Here is an 18,127-nt window from a genome sequence, read left to right on the forward strand (position 1 = left end):
CATGTGTGTATTTTCTTATAAAGTGTATTCACTATTGGACAATTCGTATAAATAACAGAGTTTTATTCCATTAACGGATTTCTTCTGTGTAATCCTTACATTAACCATATGCTTCTTGCTTCCTTGTTACAGCTCATGGTAGATCGAGTCGAATATATCAACCATGGCAAATATCCACAGTCCAGAGACTTCTTGCAAAGAACACCACAATAGCTAGTAGCTCAGGGTTAAGTATTTCCAAATTAAAAGAATCTGCTGCAAGGTTATCAAATTGGCAACTATCAGTTGGCATGAAGAAATCACACCATCGTACTGCTTTACATCATGATAGTGAATCACGGAGTAGATCTTCTACCAGTAGTAAAGTCAACATCATCCGAGATACATCTATTGGTGCATCAAGTTCCTTATCATCGAGCAGTTTGTTGTCTTCTGGTTCCCTCTCACGAAGCAGCCTTCTTCTTGGATCACATCTATCTAGTAGTCGGCCTATATTGCAATCACAGAAATATACTTCATCAGACTGGAAGAAACCAGGTGCTTACAGATGCCCATCTTGTGGTAAACTGTACCGCTGGAAGAAGAATTTGATATCCCATCGAAGACTAGAATGTGGAAAAGAACCCCAGCTTCAGTGTCCATATTGCCCACACCGCACTAAACATAAGAGCAGTCTTGTTAAACATGTTGATAGACTTCATGGGCAGCCATGTCCTTAATAAATGTATTTATTGTTCTGGTACCCTTTTGTATAGTTTGGTAGAAAGGACAAATCTCGGTTATTTCATTAATATATCGAACAGCCATATGACTTCGTCCTAAGTTCTTGGTTGAGTGCCTGTTTTCTAGACGTTTTGTTCGTACTGCAATACATTTGAAATTTAAATATTCTTATAAAGTTCTGAACACAATAGAAACCACCAAGTGTTTATGTTGTAGAGACATAGTGTTGCTATTTCGCATTTCTTATTTTGTTACTGCCATAAATTTTGTGTTATATTGTGCCATATTGAAGTCAATACAATTAAAGTAATATTTGACGTGAGTGTTAGAAGAATAAAGGTATTTATGGGAAGAATGTGTAAAGAAAAACCTACCTCAGACTGCTGTAGTTCAGGAATATCTACAGTATGTTTTATTCTAATATTAAATTAAGTAATTATTTATAGGCGAATAATTTATTTGCTAACATATTCATTACTGGAAGAATTTTGCTGTTATTTTCTAAATAGCTACTGTTAGTCACTGGTTCTGAGCATGCACAGTATGTTATAACTGGAACTTGTAAAATTCAGGTGGCCCAAATTTTGTTTCTGGGTGTATACTTGTACTACAAGGACACATGAGAGAAAAACTTTCCTGGTGATTATCTTTTCGATGTGTTTCTATCAGAAATGATATACTGGTACTAATATTACTCTATTTAAATATATGAAAAAATTAAGTTTTTTTACGAAGTATTTTAAAAAATGTCAGCTGGTTAAGCTACACTTTAATTTCCTTCTGAGTAAACATAATTAGTAAATGCAGATGATTTTGCTTTTAGCACAGGGACAGCTTCTGTTGTAGCAATCATGTAGATATTATACCAATACCTGATGCAATCCAACCACAGGAGGGAAATAAAGTCTATTAACCAGTCTAGATTGTGGGAGCTTCAGCAACGCAGGATTCATAATAAGTTAAAGCATTACAAGAGGCAAATACAATTGAAATATTGCATAAATATATACAAGTTTCACTTGTTTGTTTTTGTTACCATATAAAAAGTAAAGTGTATGTTAGCTATGTCCTCTAAAGTGTGCATAAGTCGTTATATCAATCCATATGGTCTACAAAATCAAATTAAAAGACAAGAAAACAGAAAGTATGGGAATGTTTGCATCTGTGTGTGTGTAAGTTAATGCCCAAATATGCAGCAGAATTTATTTCCTTCAATCATAACGTTGACATCAAGCATTAAATTTGACTGTGAATGAATAAATGTGTAACTGGAATGTTGGAATTATAATTAGTATGTTATTGACAAAGAATAAATATGGGAGACACTACCGTGACTTAAAAATTTCCGACCAATTTATTGTGTAGTATCCATTGAGTGTCAGGAAATGAGAACTTTTGATAGGCAGAATTGTTGTGGAACATGTCTTCCGCGTGTTTTCTGCATTATCATTCTAGTGTTGCAACGTAACATATCATTTATGCAATTTTTAAAACATTAAAAGACCAAGTGCAGCATTTGTGAAGTTTAAATCTCGACAAGGAAGGGAATGAAATAGAACTTGCACTAATGATAAGAGTGTTTATTTAATTTTCTTCCTAGTTATAGCATGGAAACTTGAAGTAAAATCCTGTATAATATGCCAACTTCTTGTCTCATCCCTCTTTCCTTCTCCCAACGTCTTTCAGACACCAATCCCCTTAATTATCTCAGAGGGTGTTTATAGGCACCACAGTCAATAGAACATTCCATCCTACAGTACTGCAACAATTATGCATTCTTCATTTCTGTCTTCAATGTCGGCTAGGAAGGTTTCAAAACACTAGCATTTCAGGCAACTAGTCAACCCCTAATATTTTCTCTTAGGAGGTGTGACATGGACCTGCCAGTACAATATGCCTGCAACCTCGAAGTTTGCCAGTGCTGATTTCATTCTGAGTTGTGTTGTTTGTTCATTTGTTATATTGAAGTTAGAATTTTGAAATATTATCAGTTACCTATTTATTTCACCCCGAAAATATCTATAGTATATTATTTGAAAAATTTTATTATTCTATGTATGAGTTTCAGTGAATTGAGCAACACCTCACTCATCTCCCTCTCTCTCTCCCCCTCCTCCTTCCCCCTATCTTTTGGTTTCCCTAAGTCATTGGTTCTTCTCAACTGATCTTGTCTTATTTGATAGTAATTTTCAAGTGTTTCATCTCATACATATATGGCAGCAGATATCATGATACTTAGAAGATACATTACAAAAATGTGTATATAAATTACAGTTAATTACTGATTAAACTTTCCAGTATCAAAACAATAACTGGCAAAGGAAAAGATCCAATGAGGAGCAAAATGGTAATAAATAACAATGTTGTTGTTTTCTAATGCCAGGCGTTTGACAATAAAGTCATTTGACCGCTTGCACTCCAATATTTTTCAAAGATATTATCATAGACAGCCACTGAAGCACAGATTTTGAGGTGTTCCGAATCCATTTCTTGGTTTGAGTTGCACAATGGGCAGTTAGGGGACTGATATATTCCAATTCTATGCAGGTGTTTGGCCAAACAATCATGGCCTGTTGCCAATCTAAATGCAGCTACAGACGATTTTCGTGGTAAATCGGGAATTAACTATGGATTATGATGCAGAGAGTTCCATTTTTTCCCTTGGGATTGGTTCTTCTCAACTGATCTTGTCTTATTTGATAGTAATTTTCAAGTGTTTCATCTCATACATATATGGCAGCAGATATCATGATACTTAGAAGATACATTACAAAAATGTGTATATAAATTACAGTTAATTACTGATTAAACTTTCCAGTATCAAAACAATAACTGGCAAAGGAAGAGATCCAGTGAGGAGCAAAATGGTAATAAATAACAATGTTGTTGTTTTCTAATGCCAGGCATTTGACAATAAAGTCATTTGACCGCGTGCACTCCAATATTTTTCAAAGATATTATCATAGACAGCCACTGAAGCACAGATTTTGAGGTGTTCCGAATCCATTTCTTGGTTTGAGTTGCACAATGGGCAGTTAGGGGACTGATATATTCCAATTCTATGCAGGTGTTTGGCCAAACAATCATGGCCTGTTGCCAATCTAAATGCAGCTACAGACGATTTTCGTGGTAAATCGGGAATTAACTATGGATTATGATGCAGAGAGTTCCATTTTTTCCCTTGAGATTGTGTTATCAAATTTTGTTTGTTGAAGTCTAAGTATGTAGATTTAATAAATCTTTTCACAGACTAATACGTAGATTTAGTAACAGGTCTGTAAGTAGCAGTGCTGCCCTTCTTTGCTAAAGCATCTGCATTATCGTTTCCCAGGATTCCACAATGAGATGGTATCCATTGAAATACAATTCTTTTATTGAGCGATATTAATTGAGAGAGCATTTTAGTTATTTCTGCTGTTTGAGATGAAGGTGTGTGTTTAGAGACGATTGATAGAATAGCTGCTTTGGAGTCTGACAATGTAACTGCATTCTTTAATTTATTGATTTATAGCAATGTAATAGAGCATATAGATGTAGGGTGACTAGACGTCCTCTTTTGTCCGGACATGTCCTCCTTTTTAGGCCTTTGTCTGAGGTCCGGGCGGATTTAAAAAAAAAAAATAAAAAAATATCCTCTTTTTCGTAACCTGTATGCCTGATATTTTGAAATGATCTGATTTGAGGCCTTTTTAAGTAATTTGCCTGTAGGTGGCAGCAGCGACAGTATATATTCTTTGCCAATGATCATAACTCTCCTTGCTCCTCCTTGTTATGGTCGTTGCTTAGAGGGTAGCTAGTAAATCGAGAAATCAAGTTTGATCAAAGACCTTGTATATGATACTGTGCAAGGTCTTCGAGTTTGATATCCACTGATAGAAATAAAATTACATAAATTTGAAGATCTGACTTTTTATTAATTGTTCAGTTTCATTCACGTACCCGATAATATGAATTTTTTAGGCTACAATTAGGTTAGGTTACCTGTGGGAGCAGGAAACATAGATGGTGGGATAGCTGTGTTTTCAAAAAATTGCTAGCCAACCAATGTCAGCTATGCCTTATTTCGAGCTTTACTCTGTGCTAAAGGAAAGCATTTTCCATAGCTCGACAAACGCATTACATATTTTTCGCTGTAATGTGTTACAGGCTTAAATCTGTACGGTAAATATTTTGTAATAAAATAGATATTGACGTAATTTAAAGTATAATATAGGCCTAAGCCTAAATCTAGGTATACATATTTTCGGTCCTCTTTTTTTCAACAATGTCCTCCTTTTTGAAGCTTTGTGTCCTTTTTTTTATCGGTGTGAATCTGGTCACCCTAGCCCTATGTGGCATTTGTGAATCTCATGCTGACACGTGGGTCATCCTGCCTCAGTCTTGACAGAGCCAAGTCCTATCCTCAGACGAGTTCCTAGTAAATCCCAGCGTCCAGAGCCCCAAGCCCTTCCTATATCTTGGAATTCCACACTACCCCTAAGGCTTTGCACCAGCCAAAATAACTATTGCAGCTTACAGATGAAATGAGGGGAAGGTGGAGAATTTTGGTGGAATGATATGAGGTTTTTTATTTTAGTATGTTATTTTACGATACTTTATCAATATCTTAGGTTATTTAGCATTTGAATGAGATGAAGGTGATAATGCCGGTGAAATGAGTCAGGGGTCCAGCACCGAAAGTTACCCAGCATTTGCTCATATTGGGATGAGGGAAAACCCCGGAAAATACCTTAACCAGCTAACTTGCCCCGACCGGGAATCGAACCCGGGCCACCTGGTTTCGCGGCCAGACGCCCTAACCGTTACTCCACAGGTGTGGACTGATATGAGGTAATGACACTGTACATCTCTCAGTATATCTTGAGCTTTAGGTAACATAAGTGGACATTAAGTAAGAACAGAAAAATTATAAACATTGATCACTTACCTCATCTAATACAACTGATGTGTTATAGCTGGAGTGTAAAAATCAGTGTAACACATACCCAGTAGACACCAATCACTATCAGTCTAACAATTGCTATCATTCAAGACGACGCACAGAGGGGCTGGCATAGGAACCAGGGGGGATTGCCTACTCGAAACCTGGGTATGCAACAAACCTTAGTGTAGTCAGCCGGTGTGAGTTGGGAATATGCCTAGCTTGAGGCTCAATGCAATAATCTAATAAAAGCAGTGGTTTCCAAGAGCCACGGATCCTATGCACCGTGCGTGAAATTCTGTTGATGCTTGCGGTATATATTGTCGACTGAGTTTTATAACAGAGTGCCAATGTGTCGTTTTTAGTCAAGATGACTGACAGCATGGATCTAGCAGTTATTTCTTTGTTAGAACATGAGGCACATGTAGAGGAAATTCTAATAATAATAATAATAATAATAATAATAATAATCATCATCATCATAACCATTTCACGTATTAGACCTAGGAGTTTGTTATGGTCTCTATCCAGCGCTTATTAGGTCTTCCCAAGTTCCTTCGGTCTCTTTGAATATAGCATAAGATTAGTTTCGGCAAGCAGTTGGAGGGCATCCTGGCAACATGTTCTTTCCAATTCAGTTTGTATTGTTCTATGTACTGGGTAATTGAATCTACTTTTAATTCTTTAAGAATGTCCTCATTTCTTTTATGGTCAAGGAGGGAGTAACCAGCAGTTCTTCTCATAAATCATATTTCGGCTGTTGTAAGTCTATTTGTCAGCCATTTTGATGGTCCAGGTTTCTTTTCCATATGTGAGAACTGGTTGAGCAAGAGTTTTATATTCCCTGAGTCTTGTGTGTCACTGGACTTGAAAAGGCTTAAAAACCTGATTGATTACACTTAGGATCTTGGTGAATTTGGAAATTTTCATCTTCTTATCTTCTTCGTCAGCAAATGAGAGATTGTAGCCAAGGTAATTGAATGAATTAACATGTTCTATTAAAATATTATTTACACAAATTTTACTCTGAATTGGTTCTGTGCTTAAAAATGCCGTTACTTTCGTTTTCTGTGTTGAGATTGTCATATAAAATTTGGAAGAAGTATTTTCTAAGTTATGTATGTCACATTGGAGTTCGGATTCTGTTCTTGCAATAATAATCTCATCGTCTGCAAATAATAATGTATCGAGATGGGAATTTCGACTTAGCGGGTTTCCAGCATGAAAGTTTTGTCTCCATAAGTGAATAATATAGTTCATGTATATAATAAACAGGAGTGGAGAAAGGCTGCAGTCCTGTGAGACACCTCGATTTAAGGGAGCCCAGGTGGAAAGTCTATCATTGATTTGTATAGCATGTATATTTTCTATATTGGGATGCTTGAAGTAGACTGGTTTAAACACCACCAGCCTGATGCCATTGGAAAAAAAGAAGAAGAGTTTTATGTTATTATTTATTAGTATATATGATAGGTATTGATCAATTCTATTCTGATAAGTAGTTTTTATGCTTGCAACCTCTAATAGATTGATTTTCCATGTTTCTTCATTTGTTTGATACCGGTATGTCTTTGCTTTTGCCAACTAAGTGCTATTACTATCTTAGAAATTAATAAAAGTGATCACTGTGTATATCATATCGTCACTTGAATGCAAGAACTAGGTAACTCAATTTTTCTTATTTTGAGATATTGCCTATTTACTTATTTCTTCCACTAAGGAATATGTCTCCTTTTCTTTTACCTATTTGTTACATTGGAAAATAGATGTCGCGGTTTCATTCGATTAGTTACCTAGTTCTTGCATTACATTCTGTGCGAGATTTTTGCTATGCTATAACAGAGATAACTAAAAAACCCAAATTTCGAGTTACCTAGTTCTTGCATTCAGGTGACGATATTCCCTGTACACTCTTGTATTCTTTATCATGCCGCATTCTCATGGGGCCAGAAACACTTGTGTCAGTTACTAAGCCACTACTCGTGTGAATGCAATGTTTTAAGCTTCCCTGTAACGTCAAACAGCTCACAATTCGGTCGTGACAGGATCAAACATGTTTGATTTTCAGTTGTGAGCTGCTTGGCTTTGGTGAAGCAAGATGTCTTGTAAGCTTGTTTTTAGATTTAGTGACAATGATACAGTACGATTTTTGGAACTATACCAAATTGAACCTGTTCTTTACAATCAAACATTGGATGTGTACCGAATGTAATAAGTGGGCAGCAGTGGCTAAACGAATATATGGATCGAAGGAAGTTATAATGAAATTTTAAAACTTGAGGAGTTCATTTTGCCAGGAACTGAAGAAAATTTCTGAGAGTGAGAGTTCAGGAAAGTCTACCGATTAGACCTATAAACCTAAAGTTGTTTGGTTAATGAAAATGAACTCTTTCATTCGACATTCTAATTTCGTTTCGACAGTTATTGCTTGTTTCATACAATATTTATGTCACATTTTGTTATTAGAGGTCAAACTCGCTCTAACAAATCTTCAAACTGTAGGCTACTTCTGTCATTCTCACCGAATTTTGTAAATCCTCAGGGTGATTTTTTAAGCTCTTCTTCAATAAGTTTGGAAGCTTCCAACGCTTTACATTACAGTATCCACTGCCTAACACACCATCTCCATCCTTGTGTTTTCTTCATTGTAAAAAACGAACGATTTCATTCACTAAACCTGAACACATAATCACACATCCTTCAGCAACTAACCCATCCATGGCCACACCTCAAGTGACTTCTTTGTTCCTTCCATGTGAACAGACCGTGCTTTCCAGCAAGTAGGAACCAGTGTGGAGCAACCACGACAGTTAAAGTCGCGATGCTGTTATTCCCGGTGTGACTTCTCCTCTTTGCTTACGTCTTAGGAAGTGAAGGCTCTATAAAGTCTAGGTAGGTAGTATCGTTCGCCATTTTTGTTCTTTCGTTGCTGAGCTACCAGACGAGGGATCTATTTGCCACACCATTCAACATTATCATGTCGTAGCTCCTATGATAATAAATCAAACGCACTGTAATTCAGCATATAATTGAGTGGCAGATAACGTCCTCGTGTGCTTTCTGCGAACGCCAACAAAAGAGCCAAAATGGCCGGCGATTATATTAAGTATTTTTGCAGCCTTACGAAATGCTTAACATCTTCATCAGCGAATCACAAGACGCACACGTTTAAATGTAGCCGACCTGCAATGTGATTGGCTGCCGGAAATTAGGGCGATGGGACTATAAATTGACACAGACGTTTCACACCTTGTGGGAACGTGGCATAAATTGATGAGGTTTATTTATCTGCTAGCACATAATCTATTATTGACCTACTGCCCATAGCGTGCCAAGTATATTTATGAATTTCTTTTTGTTACAAGAATGAATTCATAATTTTCAGGTGGGTTTAATGTTGCCAGATCTCTTAATTTTATTCCATTTTGATTGATAGTTAATTTTTCATTATTATTGAGGATTTCAATTAGAGGTTCGTGCTTGGAGTAATAAGACTGAAGTCCTCAACAGCACGAAAATTTATGGAAGAAGCATCCCTTCTTGTGGGGCTTAAACACAAGACAGTGATTTCGGGCACTGTAAGGAGGCAGCTTCTCTACCAAAATATTCAACGTAAGACTGGTAACCCTGCTTGAGAAATTTGAATTAACTACTCGTATTCTTCAACAAATGACATGCCGGACAAATATTATTTTTTTTAGTAGGTTATTTTACGACGCTTTATCAACATCTTCGTTTATTTAGCGTCTGAATGAGATAAAGGTGATAATGCCGGTGAAATGAATCCGGGGTCCAACACCGAAAGTTACCCAGCATTTGCTCATATTGGGTTGAGGGAAAACCCCGGAAAAAACCTCAACCAGGTAACTTGCCCTGACTGGGAATCGAACCCGGGCCACCTGGTTTCATGGCCAGACGCGCTGACCGTTACTCCACAGGTGTGGACGACATATATTATTATGACGAAAGGAAAAACTTGAGTTATAGAAGTAAAGAAACTGCTGAAAAAAATTGGCAGCAAGTTCAATTAGTCATTTAGGAAAATATGTGGATAAAAGAAACACTAATTTCTGAACATTGAGTATTTTATGATTTCTTTATTAAGGAATTTCTACAATACAATTTTTGTTTTCCTTACCCAAAACAATTGTTTTTCTAAATAATACTCTGTCAACAGTAACATCTTTTATATACTGTTATTTAAATCAGTATTCTCTATTTAATCATCTCCTATTAGAATTATACAATTTAATTTCGTTAGTACTTTGTATTTGAGCGAGTATTTTAATTGGAAAGTTCTAGAATTTATATAATAGAGGCCTATTTGGTTAGAGAAGGAAGGAGCACAAATGAACAGTTTAAAAAAAAATAAGTAAGAGTTGATAATGGTAATTATATATTTTTCATTTTTCTAGATACACTTTTAACACTTATATATCACTGATTAAATTTCCAACTTGTTTATTGTGCTAATATTTAGGATTTACCTTAGCTGACTAGTTTCGAAGTCTTGTTCTTCATTGTCCAAAGCCTAGGCTTCAAAACCAGTCAGCTAAGGTAAATCCTAAATATTAACACAGTAAGGAAGGGAAAATTTAATCAATGATTATATATTTTTCTCTATCATTTAAAAGAATTTATTCTTTGTTATTTCTTCTTCCATCACAATCTAGTTAGAACATACAGAATTTATATACAAATCTATTGACAACTAATTCTATATAAAAAAACCGATTGAATACTGAAGAAAAATATTCTATCAAATAAATTGTCCACTGTTTCCTGTTCAAGTCTACCCCATATTGGGGTACATTTAAACAAACATGGAGATCATCGATCATAAGAATAAACTTCAGGAATACATTGAATGCATTGTAGTTAAATATTTTATTTTCCTATTGTGGTAGAAAGAAATTACATTTAACAGAAATTCAAACTAAGCACAAAATGCCATGATACAAAATATACAAAATTAATAACAAATTATAAGGTGGCATGCAATATGAAAACAATATTCTCTAACAGGAATTTATATCGCGTGAATTAAAAGTAATTACAAGAGATAACATAAATTAAAGTGCAATGTTACATTGTGAAAGCAATTAAGACTAAGACATTTTATAGTTTGCAAAGGTGACAGAAAATGTAAAAATTAGTTGCGGATCATAGTGTGCCTCCATGAATTGAAGCTCAAGAAGCTTCTTCACAGTATCCTTCTCATATTTTTTCTTTTCTTTCCTTGCTGTTCTTTTATAACCTGTCAAGTTCGCTTTCAATATTATTTTTCTCTGGCATAGACCTACCAGTCAGCAGTTGGGATTTTAATATATTCCTTCCAACTCTTTTCTCCATCCTTAGTCAGTCCTTGGGGTAGAAAAGATCTGTTTCTGGTTCAGGATAAATTAAACATCCTGGTTGAACAAATTTCATACCATTTACTATGCTTGAATTAGGGCAGATGTGTATCAAAATATCTACTGTATTTGTCGAATGGATTCCTTCTTCAGTGGGAAATGATGGTGTAAGTCTATTAGTAACCACAGAACACTCAAGATCTCCAGCGGCCTGTTAAGTGTTCTCTTAATGAGTTATCCATGTGATCTATCCATGACTTTTTGTAAAATAGTTATCCATGAGCTCTACCATGACTTATTGTGAAATAGTAAACAATATTATGTTAAGTGAACAATTTATTTAAATTTTGAATTTTTAAATTTTATACAGGATAATTACTTTCTAAATTTGTATATAATATTAATTGTAATTGAAATGCCTTCACAATATGTCAATATTATTTCTTCTGGGAAATAACCCAGACAATACTATGAAATTGTATAATATGCTGTGTGATGTGAACAATTATTCTAATCACATACATTCTATAGAGTGTGAAAGTATTCTGCTCTATGATACAGTGATTATCCATCTTTAGTTTTATAGCATTTCTTTAGTATGCAATGTGTATGTGTATGTGTGTTCAAATGTATATTTACATGAAAGCTTCAACCAAGGAAATTTATAGGAAGACTTGTATATTGTCCTTTTAACACCAAAAATAGATATTGATGTCCAAAATCAAGGATTACAATTTTGAATAGGGTATTATATTTATTTCTTTCTTTACAATGACATTTATATGCCTAATTTTATTTTTGTAGTTCATATTAGCAAGTTGTATATGACATATTTTCATTTTAATATTTGCCTAAATTTGTAAAATACATTTTAATAGCAAATAAATAGATTTATATAGCTAAGTACTTCATTGGTGTTCTCTTTTCAATGTTTTATTACATTTATTTTAACAAATTTATTAAAATCCCTAGAAATGAGATAACTGATTAATGATAAATAATCTAGTTGTTACATAGGTACTATATTCAACTTAAAAAAAACTGATAGTGTGTACCATATCACAGGATTTATAGTTCATTTTGGCAGAAGTTGTATTATTAGGAAACTATTAGAATTTTAACTAGGTTCTTTCAAGAAATTTGCCTGTGATCAAATAATACATACGATTTATAATCAGTGTTGTAAAATTGTTTGATATGTAACTTGCGATAAACGACTGAGCACATCTAATTTTCTATTGCTTTAAGTATAGCATAAAATAAAAAACACGCAGATATAATTTTAAATGTATGAATTAGTTGCCCACTCCTACAATGTTATCTGGAGTGAAAATACTTACGAATTTACTGAATTGTGGAATAGTATGTACTAAAAACATGTGTGAATGTCTAATTCTGTAAATGAAAGGTACCGTAAATTCTATAGAAAATGATTTAAGATATCAGTATTTGGAATTTTTGTTCTTCTAGTATATACCAGAAAATGCCGACCTCCTTCACTAATGTAAACTTTTCTTTACTTGCAGAGGTAGTTGGGGCCTGGAGTAAAACAAATGAAGTTTTTGATCCTATATGCATGTGGCAGCAACCTCGACTGGACTTTCCAGTGGGTACTAGGACTCATGGTAGCACTGGAGGACAGAAGGGTCCTTTCACATGTCCAACATGTCACAAGTCTTACAGTCACAAATCAAATCTGGGTCGTCATAAGAGACTAGAATGTGGCAAAGAACCTCAATTTCAGTGTCCATTTTGTCCTCAGCGAACAACACAGAATTCGTCACTGCGTAAACACATAGAGAGACATCATATTGTGAGGTTAACAGATGTGTAATTGCTGAAATTACACTGCCTTTTTCAATACAAGAACTGAAACGTACAAATCCTTAGTGAATGTTAAATGTAAGTAATGTTAACAGTATTAAACTGACTAAATGTGATATACTGGGAGTTTTAAGTTGTGTCAGTTGACTACGTTGTGATATAAGAACACTATTACCTCTCACATTATTCCATTTATCCAGTACCGGTATCCATTTAATCCACACTATTACATTCGTGAACCTGATTATATGATACATTTTGTTTTTCCTTTCCCTAATCTTGAAAGAGGTTGCTGTCCCAGATACAAATGAATTGATACTTTTATGACTTATCCCAAATATGATACGTTTGTATACATATGTACATGTGTGTTTGTGTGCGTGTTTGTAAAATAAACCATCATATTGCATCTAAAAACAATGAATACCGTAAAGTGGGGTGACTTTGAACGCCGAGGTGACTTTGAACAGTAATTTAGCGCCTTTCTAAATTAAATGCTGTACCCAATTGCGAAAAAAGTGAACTAATTTATTGACAAATTAAACAGTTTTTTCGCAATTGGGTACAGCATTCAATTTAGAAAGACGCTAAGTTACTGTTCAAAGTCACCCCACTTTACGGTACTAGGATTGTTGAATTATACAAGAATTTATATGTCAATTAAATTGGGAGGGGGAGAAAAAGGAAAAAAATCAAATCTTGTATAAGCGAATGAGTTATTTCTAAAACATATTATTAAACGAAGCATATTACACCTAAAACTTCTATTTGGAATTGTAAATATATTGCTTGAAATAGTTTGTATTTAAGATCAAACTTTTTTTTATAGATGCTTCTGGCTGAATTCATGGATATGCTTTCACAACAAAAGCTAAAATTATATTTGATGATTTTTTAAGGAAGTGCAATATTTGTATCTTCAATACAAGGAAGGAAATATATTCTACTTGAAAATATATAAATACAGTATATCAACAGTTAAAAAATAATATATATGTTAGTAAGATACGAAGTAAGGACATTTCTTATAGTTCAAGTATGTTAATAATTCCAAATGATAGATCCAAGATGAGAGGAAGATATGGTCACTACTATTGTCATCATCATTATAATCATCACGAATAACCTAATTTTAGTGATATTTATGCCCCGTTCTAATCTAATAGAGTGAGATAAATAAAATATAAATATTTTTAACTTATACGGTGCATTTGCAAATTATTAGGACTCCATACAGATTTAGAAGAACCAAAAGAAAGAAATCGCGATTATAATTTTAGAAGCTATTAATAATGTAAGTTAGGAGAAATGTTAGGTTCCCAAAATTATAATTTCGTTATCCTTCAAATGGATACCGAGAATATGAATGACAGAAGTATCAGTGAGATGATTAAAAGTATATACAGGGTGATTCACGAGGAAAGGTAAAAAATTTAGGATAGATATCTTAGGCCATTTTGAGTGAAAAAGTTCATATGAACATACGTCCGTTTTTGAACAATGGCGGAGCTAGATGCATTTTTTTTATATAAAACGTCTCGCCCCAATGTAAATCAGACGTTACCATATGCTGACAAGGTCACCGATCGCAAAGAGTGATGTAACATTGGAATCTGCATTGTGAGCGATGTAGATAAGAAAAGAGAAAAAACCGGGTGTTGGAGCATTACAAATGTCACAACAAATATGCTATTACTTATCAGTTCACAGCAATTCAGTCAACTACCTACAGTACAGTAGTTATACAGGTACAGTTATCAGAAGTGTTAAGTTGTGTTTTTCAAGATGCCTTATAAATTTTCGACTACAGAATACACCGATATTGTGTATGTTTATGGTTTGCGCGATGGAAGTAACTTGCATGCCATCGCTGAATATGAACAACGCTTTCCGAACTGAAGGGTACCACATCGAAGAGTATTTACTGTCTATGAGGGTGGATGAAAGCCTTGCTATAGCAAAGGAACGGAGAAATGAGAGAGGCGCTAATCGACCGTATTTTGGATGCGGCATAAGAACAGCCACGTGCAACTCTCCCGAGCGATGAGCGCGATTCACGCCCGAGCGCAACAGTGCATTGAAGCAGAAGGAGGTACCTTTCAAAATGTGCAAAAACATCGACCCCGACTTCTAGAATATTAGGTATTATGCATACGTGAATATAAACTTTAAATTTGTCTGTTATCTGTCTCTAAATGCGAGTTAGTACAATGGAATCTCAGAAGTTTTTGTGAAATCAAAGAGCCAATATCTCTGTAACCGTTCGAAAACGGACCTATATTCATATGAACTTTTAGACTCAGAATGACTTTAGAATTCACATCCTAAATTTTTTACCTTTCCTCGTGAATCACCCTGTATAGAGAGTCATAGGAACAGACCACATGATGTAATTTTAAGTAGGTAGTTGATACTGTTGGTAGTAGTGATGACATTGACAGTGCAGCAGTGATGATGACAATGACAATGAGGATGATGGTGGTGATGATAATGATCCTGAAGACGACATAGTGATGAAATCCACAGTGAATTATTTATAAATGAATTGTTGCACAAAAAGTGTTTTCAATCTAGTTATTATCACCATTTATATGCAGTTGATTTTCAGAAACTCGCATTGTTATAAACATGTGTATTAAGTGTCTATTCTGTAATATTATCGGCTTTAACAGTATTAGTTATTATAAAATATTGGAGGTGAATTTTTTTAATATCTTATGTTGATATTAATTAAAATAATATTTTGACTTAATTCCGAACCTGAGAATATGTATCTCAAGTTCATAGTTACTATGAGAATTTAATTACCATTAATGAAATGAAAGGCATTCTGATGGGTTTAATATTTTTTGTATAAGTAAAATTCGGTGTTTCTTTTGAGACCGTTCTTTTCTGATAAAAATTTGAATATTTGTAAATTATCCCAAGAAATGTTTTCAAATTATTTTAGTACAGAATTTTCTTTGGTTATCAATTTTAAATGCCTAACATTAAATGAGTAAGTGAACTTGTTTTTTTTTTATTTATGAAGTGATAGCTGCCAAATTAACTAGTTCACTGAGAATAGAACTTACTTCAATGATTGTTGAAAACTACATTTATTATATACAGAGTGAGTCGTAATTATGTACTATAAAATACTGTAGAGTATTCTATATTTCAATATAAACAGATTTTGTCATATAAACATATAGCTGTGACGGCTTTGTTATTGAGATATGGCAACACTGTGGGGCGCTCGAGTTGGCCTTACGTTGAAGCTATTCATGCATCAGTCACTCGGACGACACTCTAGAGTACACAGTAAGTACAAGTGAAGAGAGAGAAACGCTACAGTCAGTCAGCAGGGGCTGCATTTGCACTTTTTGCAGACTGAACTACCACAACAACTTAATTAGGTATGCCTTAATTTTCTGGGGAAATGGTAGCAAAACTGGGAGTGTCTTGATTTTGCAAAAGAAAGCCATTAGAATTCTATGTCAATCAAACTATCTTGAACATTGTCGACCTCTTTTCACACAATCACAGATATTAACTGTCATAAATTTATAGATCTAGATTCATTTTCCAGGCTGAGAGGCCGTGGTCTATTGGTTGGTTTTATACCAGATGTTTCGTCTGCAACTGTGGCAGACATCTTCAGTGGAGTGGTATCCGAGGTTGCAAAACTCTTCTCGGCGTACCTGAGGCAATTGATCCTGTGGCTGGTTGTGCGGGCATATTTATAGTGCAACTAGCGGGCCGAGGCCTGTTGTTGCTGCGGTCCGCGCCACTTTGTTCGCTGCTCCCGTTCTGAGTTCCGTCCTTTTGTTGTAGTGGCTTCTTATCTGTTCTGTTTAGGACCGGGTACCAACACTTGTTTAGCTTTACGCCTTCTTCCTTGCGATTAAAGTTGTTGTTATGTTTATATATTTCGATCACTTCTCTATGTAGATGGGGGAAGAAGTGCGTCGTCGTGCTCAAGATGTCCGTGTCCTTGAATCGTATATTGTGATCGCCCTCTTGATAGGCATGTGCTGTCATAAATTTATATATATATATATATATATATATATTATATATACGACCTAGTCCTGTACACTCGACAAAATATAGACAATTACTCATTAATAGCCAATATACATGATCAGGAAATTAGAAAAAGTGAACAAATTAATATTCCATACTGTAGATTACATAAAACTAGTACAAATTTTTCTGTCATGGGGATGAAATTATAGGCCTATAATAAGCTTCCCAGTCAATATTATAAGTTACCAACCAATAGTTTCAAAGCTTGATTTTATAATTGGCTTTTAATTAATCCTTTCTACTCTGTAGATGAGTTTCTTCATACAAAATTGTTTTTTAATAAATAAAGTTATTTACATTTAGTTACAATTATTACATTAAGAGTGAAGTGTTTTCATTAATTTTAGAGTTTCAAAATGTTTTGTGTTTTCATTCTAATTAAACTTTACTGTTTTCAATTATATGTGTATTTTAAAATGTATGTTTTTTTTTCCCCCTCCCTTCTGTATTGTGACGAAGCCTATCACTGTATGTTTAATGGCTTAATAAATTGAATTCAATTGAACAAACGGTACCACTGTCAACATAGTTGAACACGTGGCTACTTCAAGATGAAGCATCTGCGCATAACAGTCATGTGGTGAAACATAATTTGAATGAACGGTATCCAGGCAGATGGAGTGAAAGCAGTAGGCTTATTGCACGGCCGACGCGATCACCTAAATTCAGTCCCTGCGACTTCTGGTTGGGGTCACATAAAGGGACTAGTTTACTCTAAATGACATGCCACGTGAGAGCATCTGTTGAATGCAATAGGCTGCAGGAAATACGGTTAAGTGCATTATTCAAAGAGCAAGGCATTCATGGTGGAGGAGGGCGGAAATTGTGTTGTGAAGTGAGTAGTGGACATTTCGAGCATCTCCTGTGAACTTGCAATGTAAATAACCACGTCATTAAACAACACACTCAGAGAAGTACCTGTTCTCTTTTTCTGACTGTTTCAATTATCTCCATAATGAAGTGGGCACGACCATAAATTTATATTAAAAAAATATGTTTCATTTTTATTTTATTGAGCTTCCTCAAATTAGAGGCTGCCATTAGACAAAGCATACAAAACAATATAAGAACAAATAGATGATGAAAGATAGCAGAGTAAGAAAAAAAGTAAACAAGTACACAAACAAACAATGGCAATTTACAGAATAAAAAAAATTACAAGTAAAGAAGCAATGAAAGCTAATAAGAGATTAGAGTCCATATTGGTGGTTTCGTAAAAGTTTGACTGACTCTC

General features: G+C 34.7%; 1 protein-coding gene across 31 annotated transcripts in view; it reads left to right on the top strand.

The window, feature by feature from the left end:
• The window catches only part of LOC138713728 (longitudinals lacking protein, isoforms H/M/V-like), a 614,547-nt gene that overhangs the window by 231,087 nt on the left and 365,333 nt on the right, over window positions 1-18,127 (top strand). The window contains exon 5 of one of the 31 annotated variants that reach the window (XR_011335972.1): window positions 12,525-12,900. The exons of 29 other annotated variants lie outside the window; for them this stretch is intronic. Coding sequence is in view for 1 of the 2 variants with exons in the window: in XM_069846046.1 (XP_069702147.1) it covers window positions 133-719 (587 nt within the window). In the remaining variant the exon portion in view is untranslated. Of the gene's footprint in view, window positions 1-132; window positions 11,905-12,524; window positions 12,901-18,127 lie in introns of those variants that run through there. One more of the 31 variants, XM_069846046.1, reaches the window with a different exon arrangement.

The sequence above is a fragment of the Periplaneta americana genome, chromosome 14 (genome assembly GCF_040183065.1).
Source record: "Periplaneta americana isolate PAMFEO1 chromosome 14, P.americana_PAMFEO1_priV1, whole genome shotgun sequence".
Taxonomy (NCBI): Eukaryota; Metazoa; Arthropoda; class Insecta; order Blattodea; family Blattidae; genus Periplaneta; species Periplaneta americana.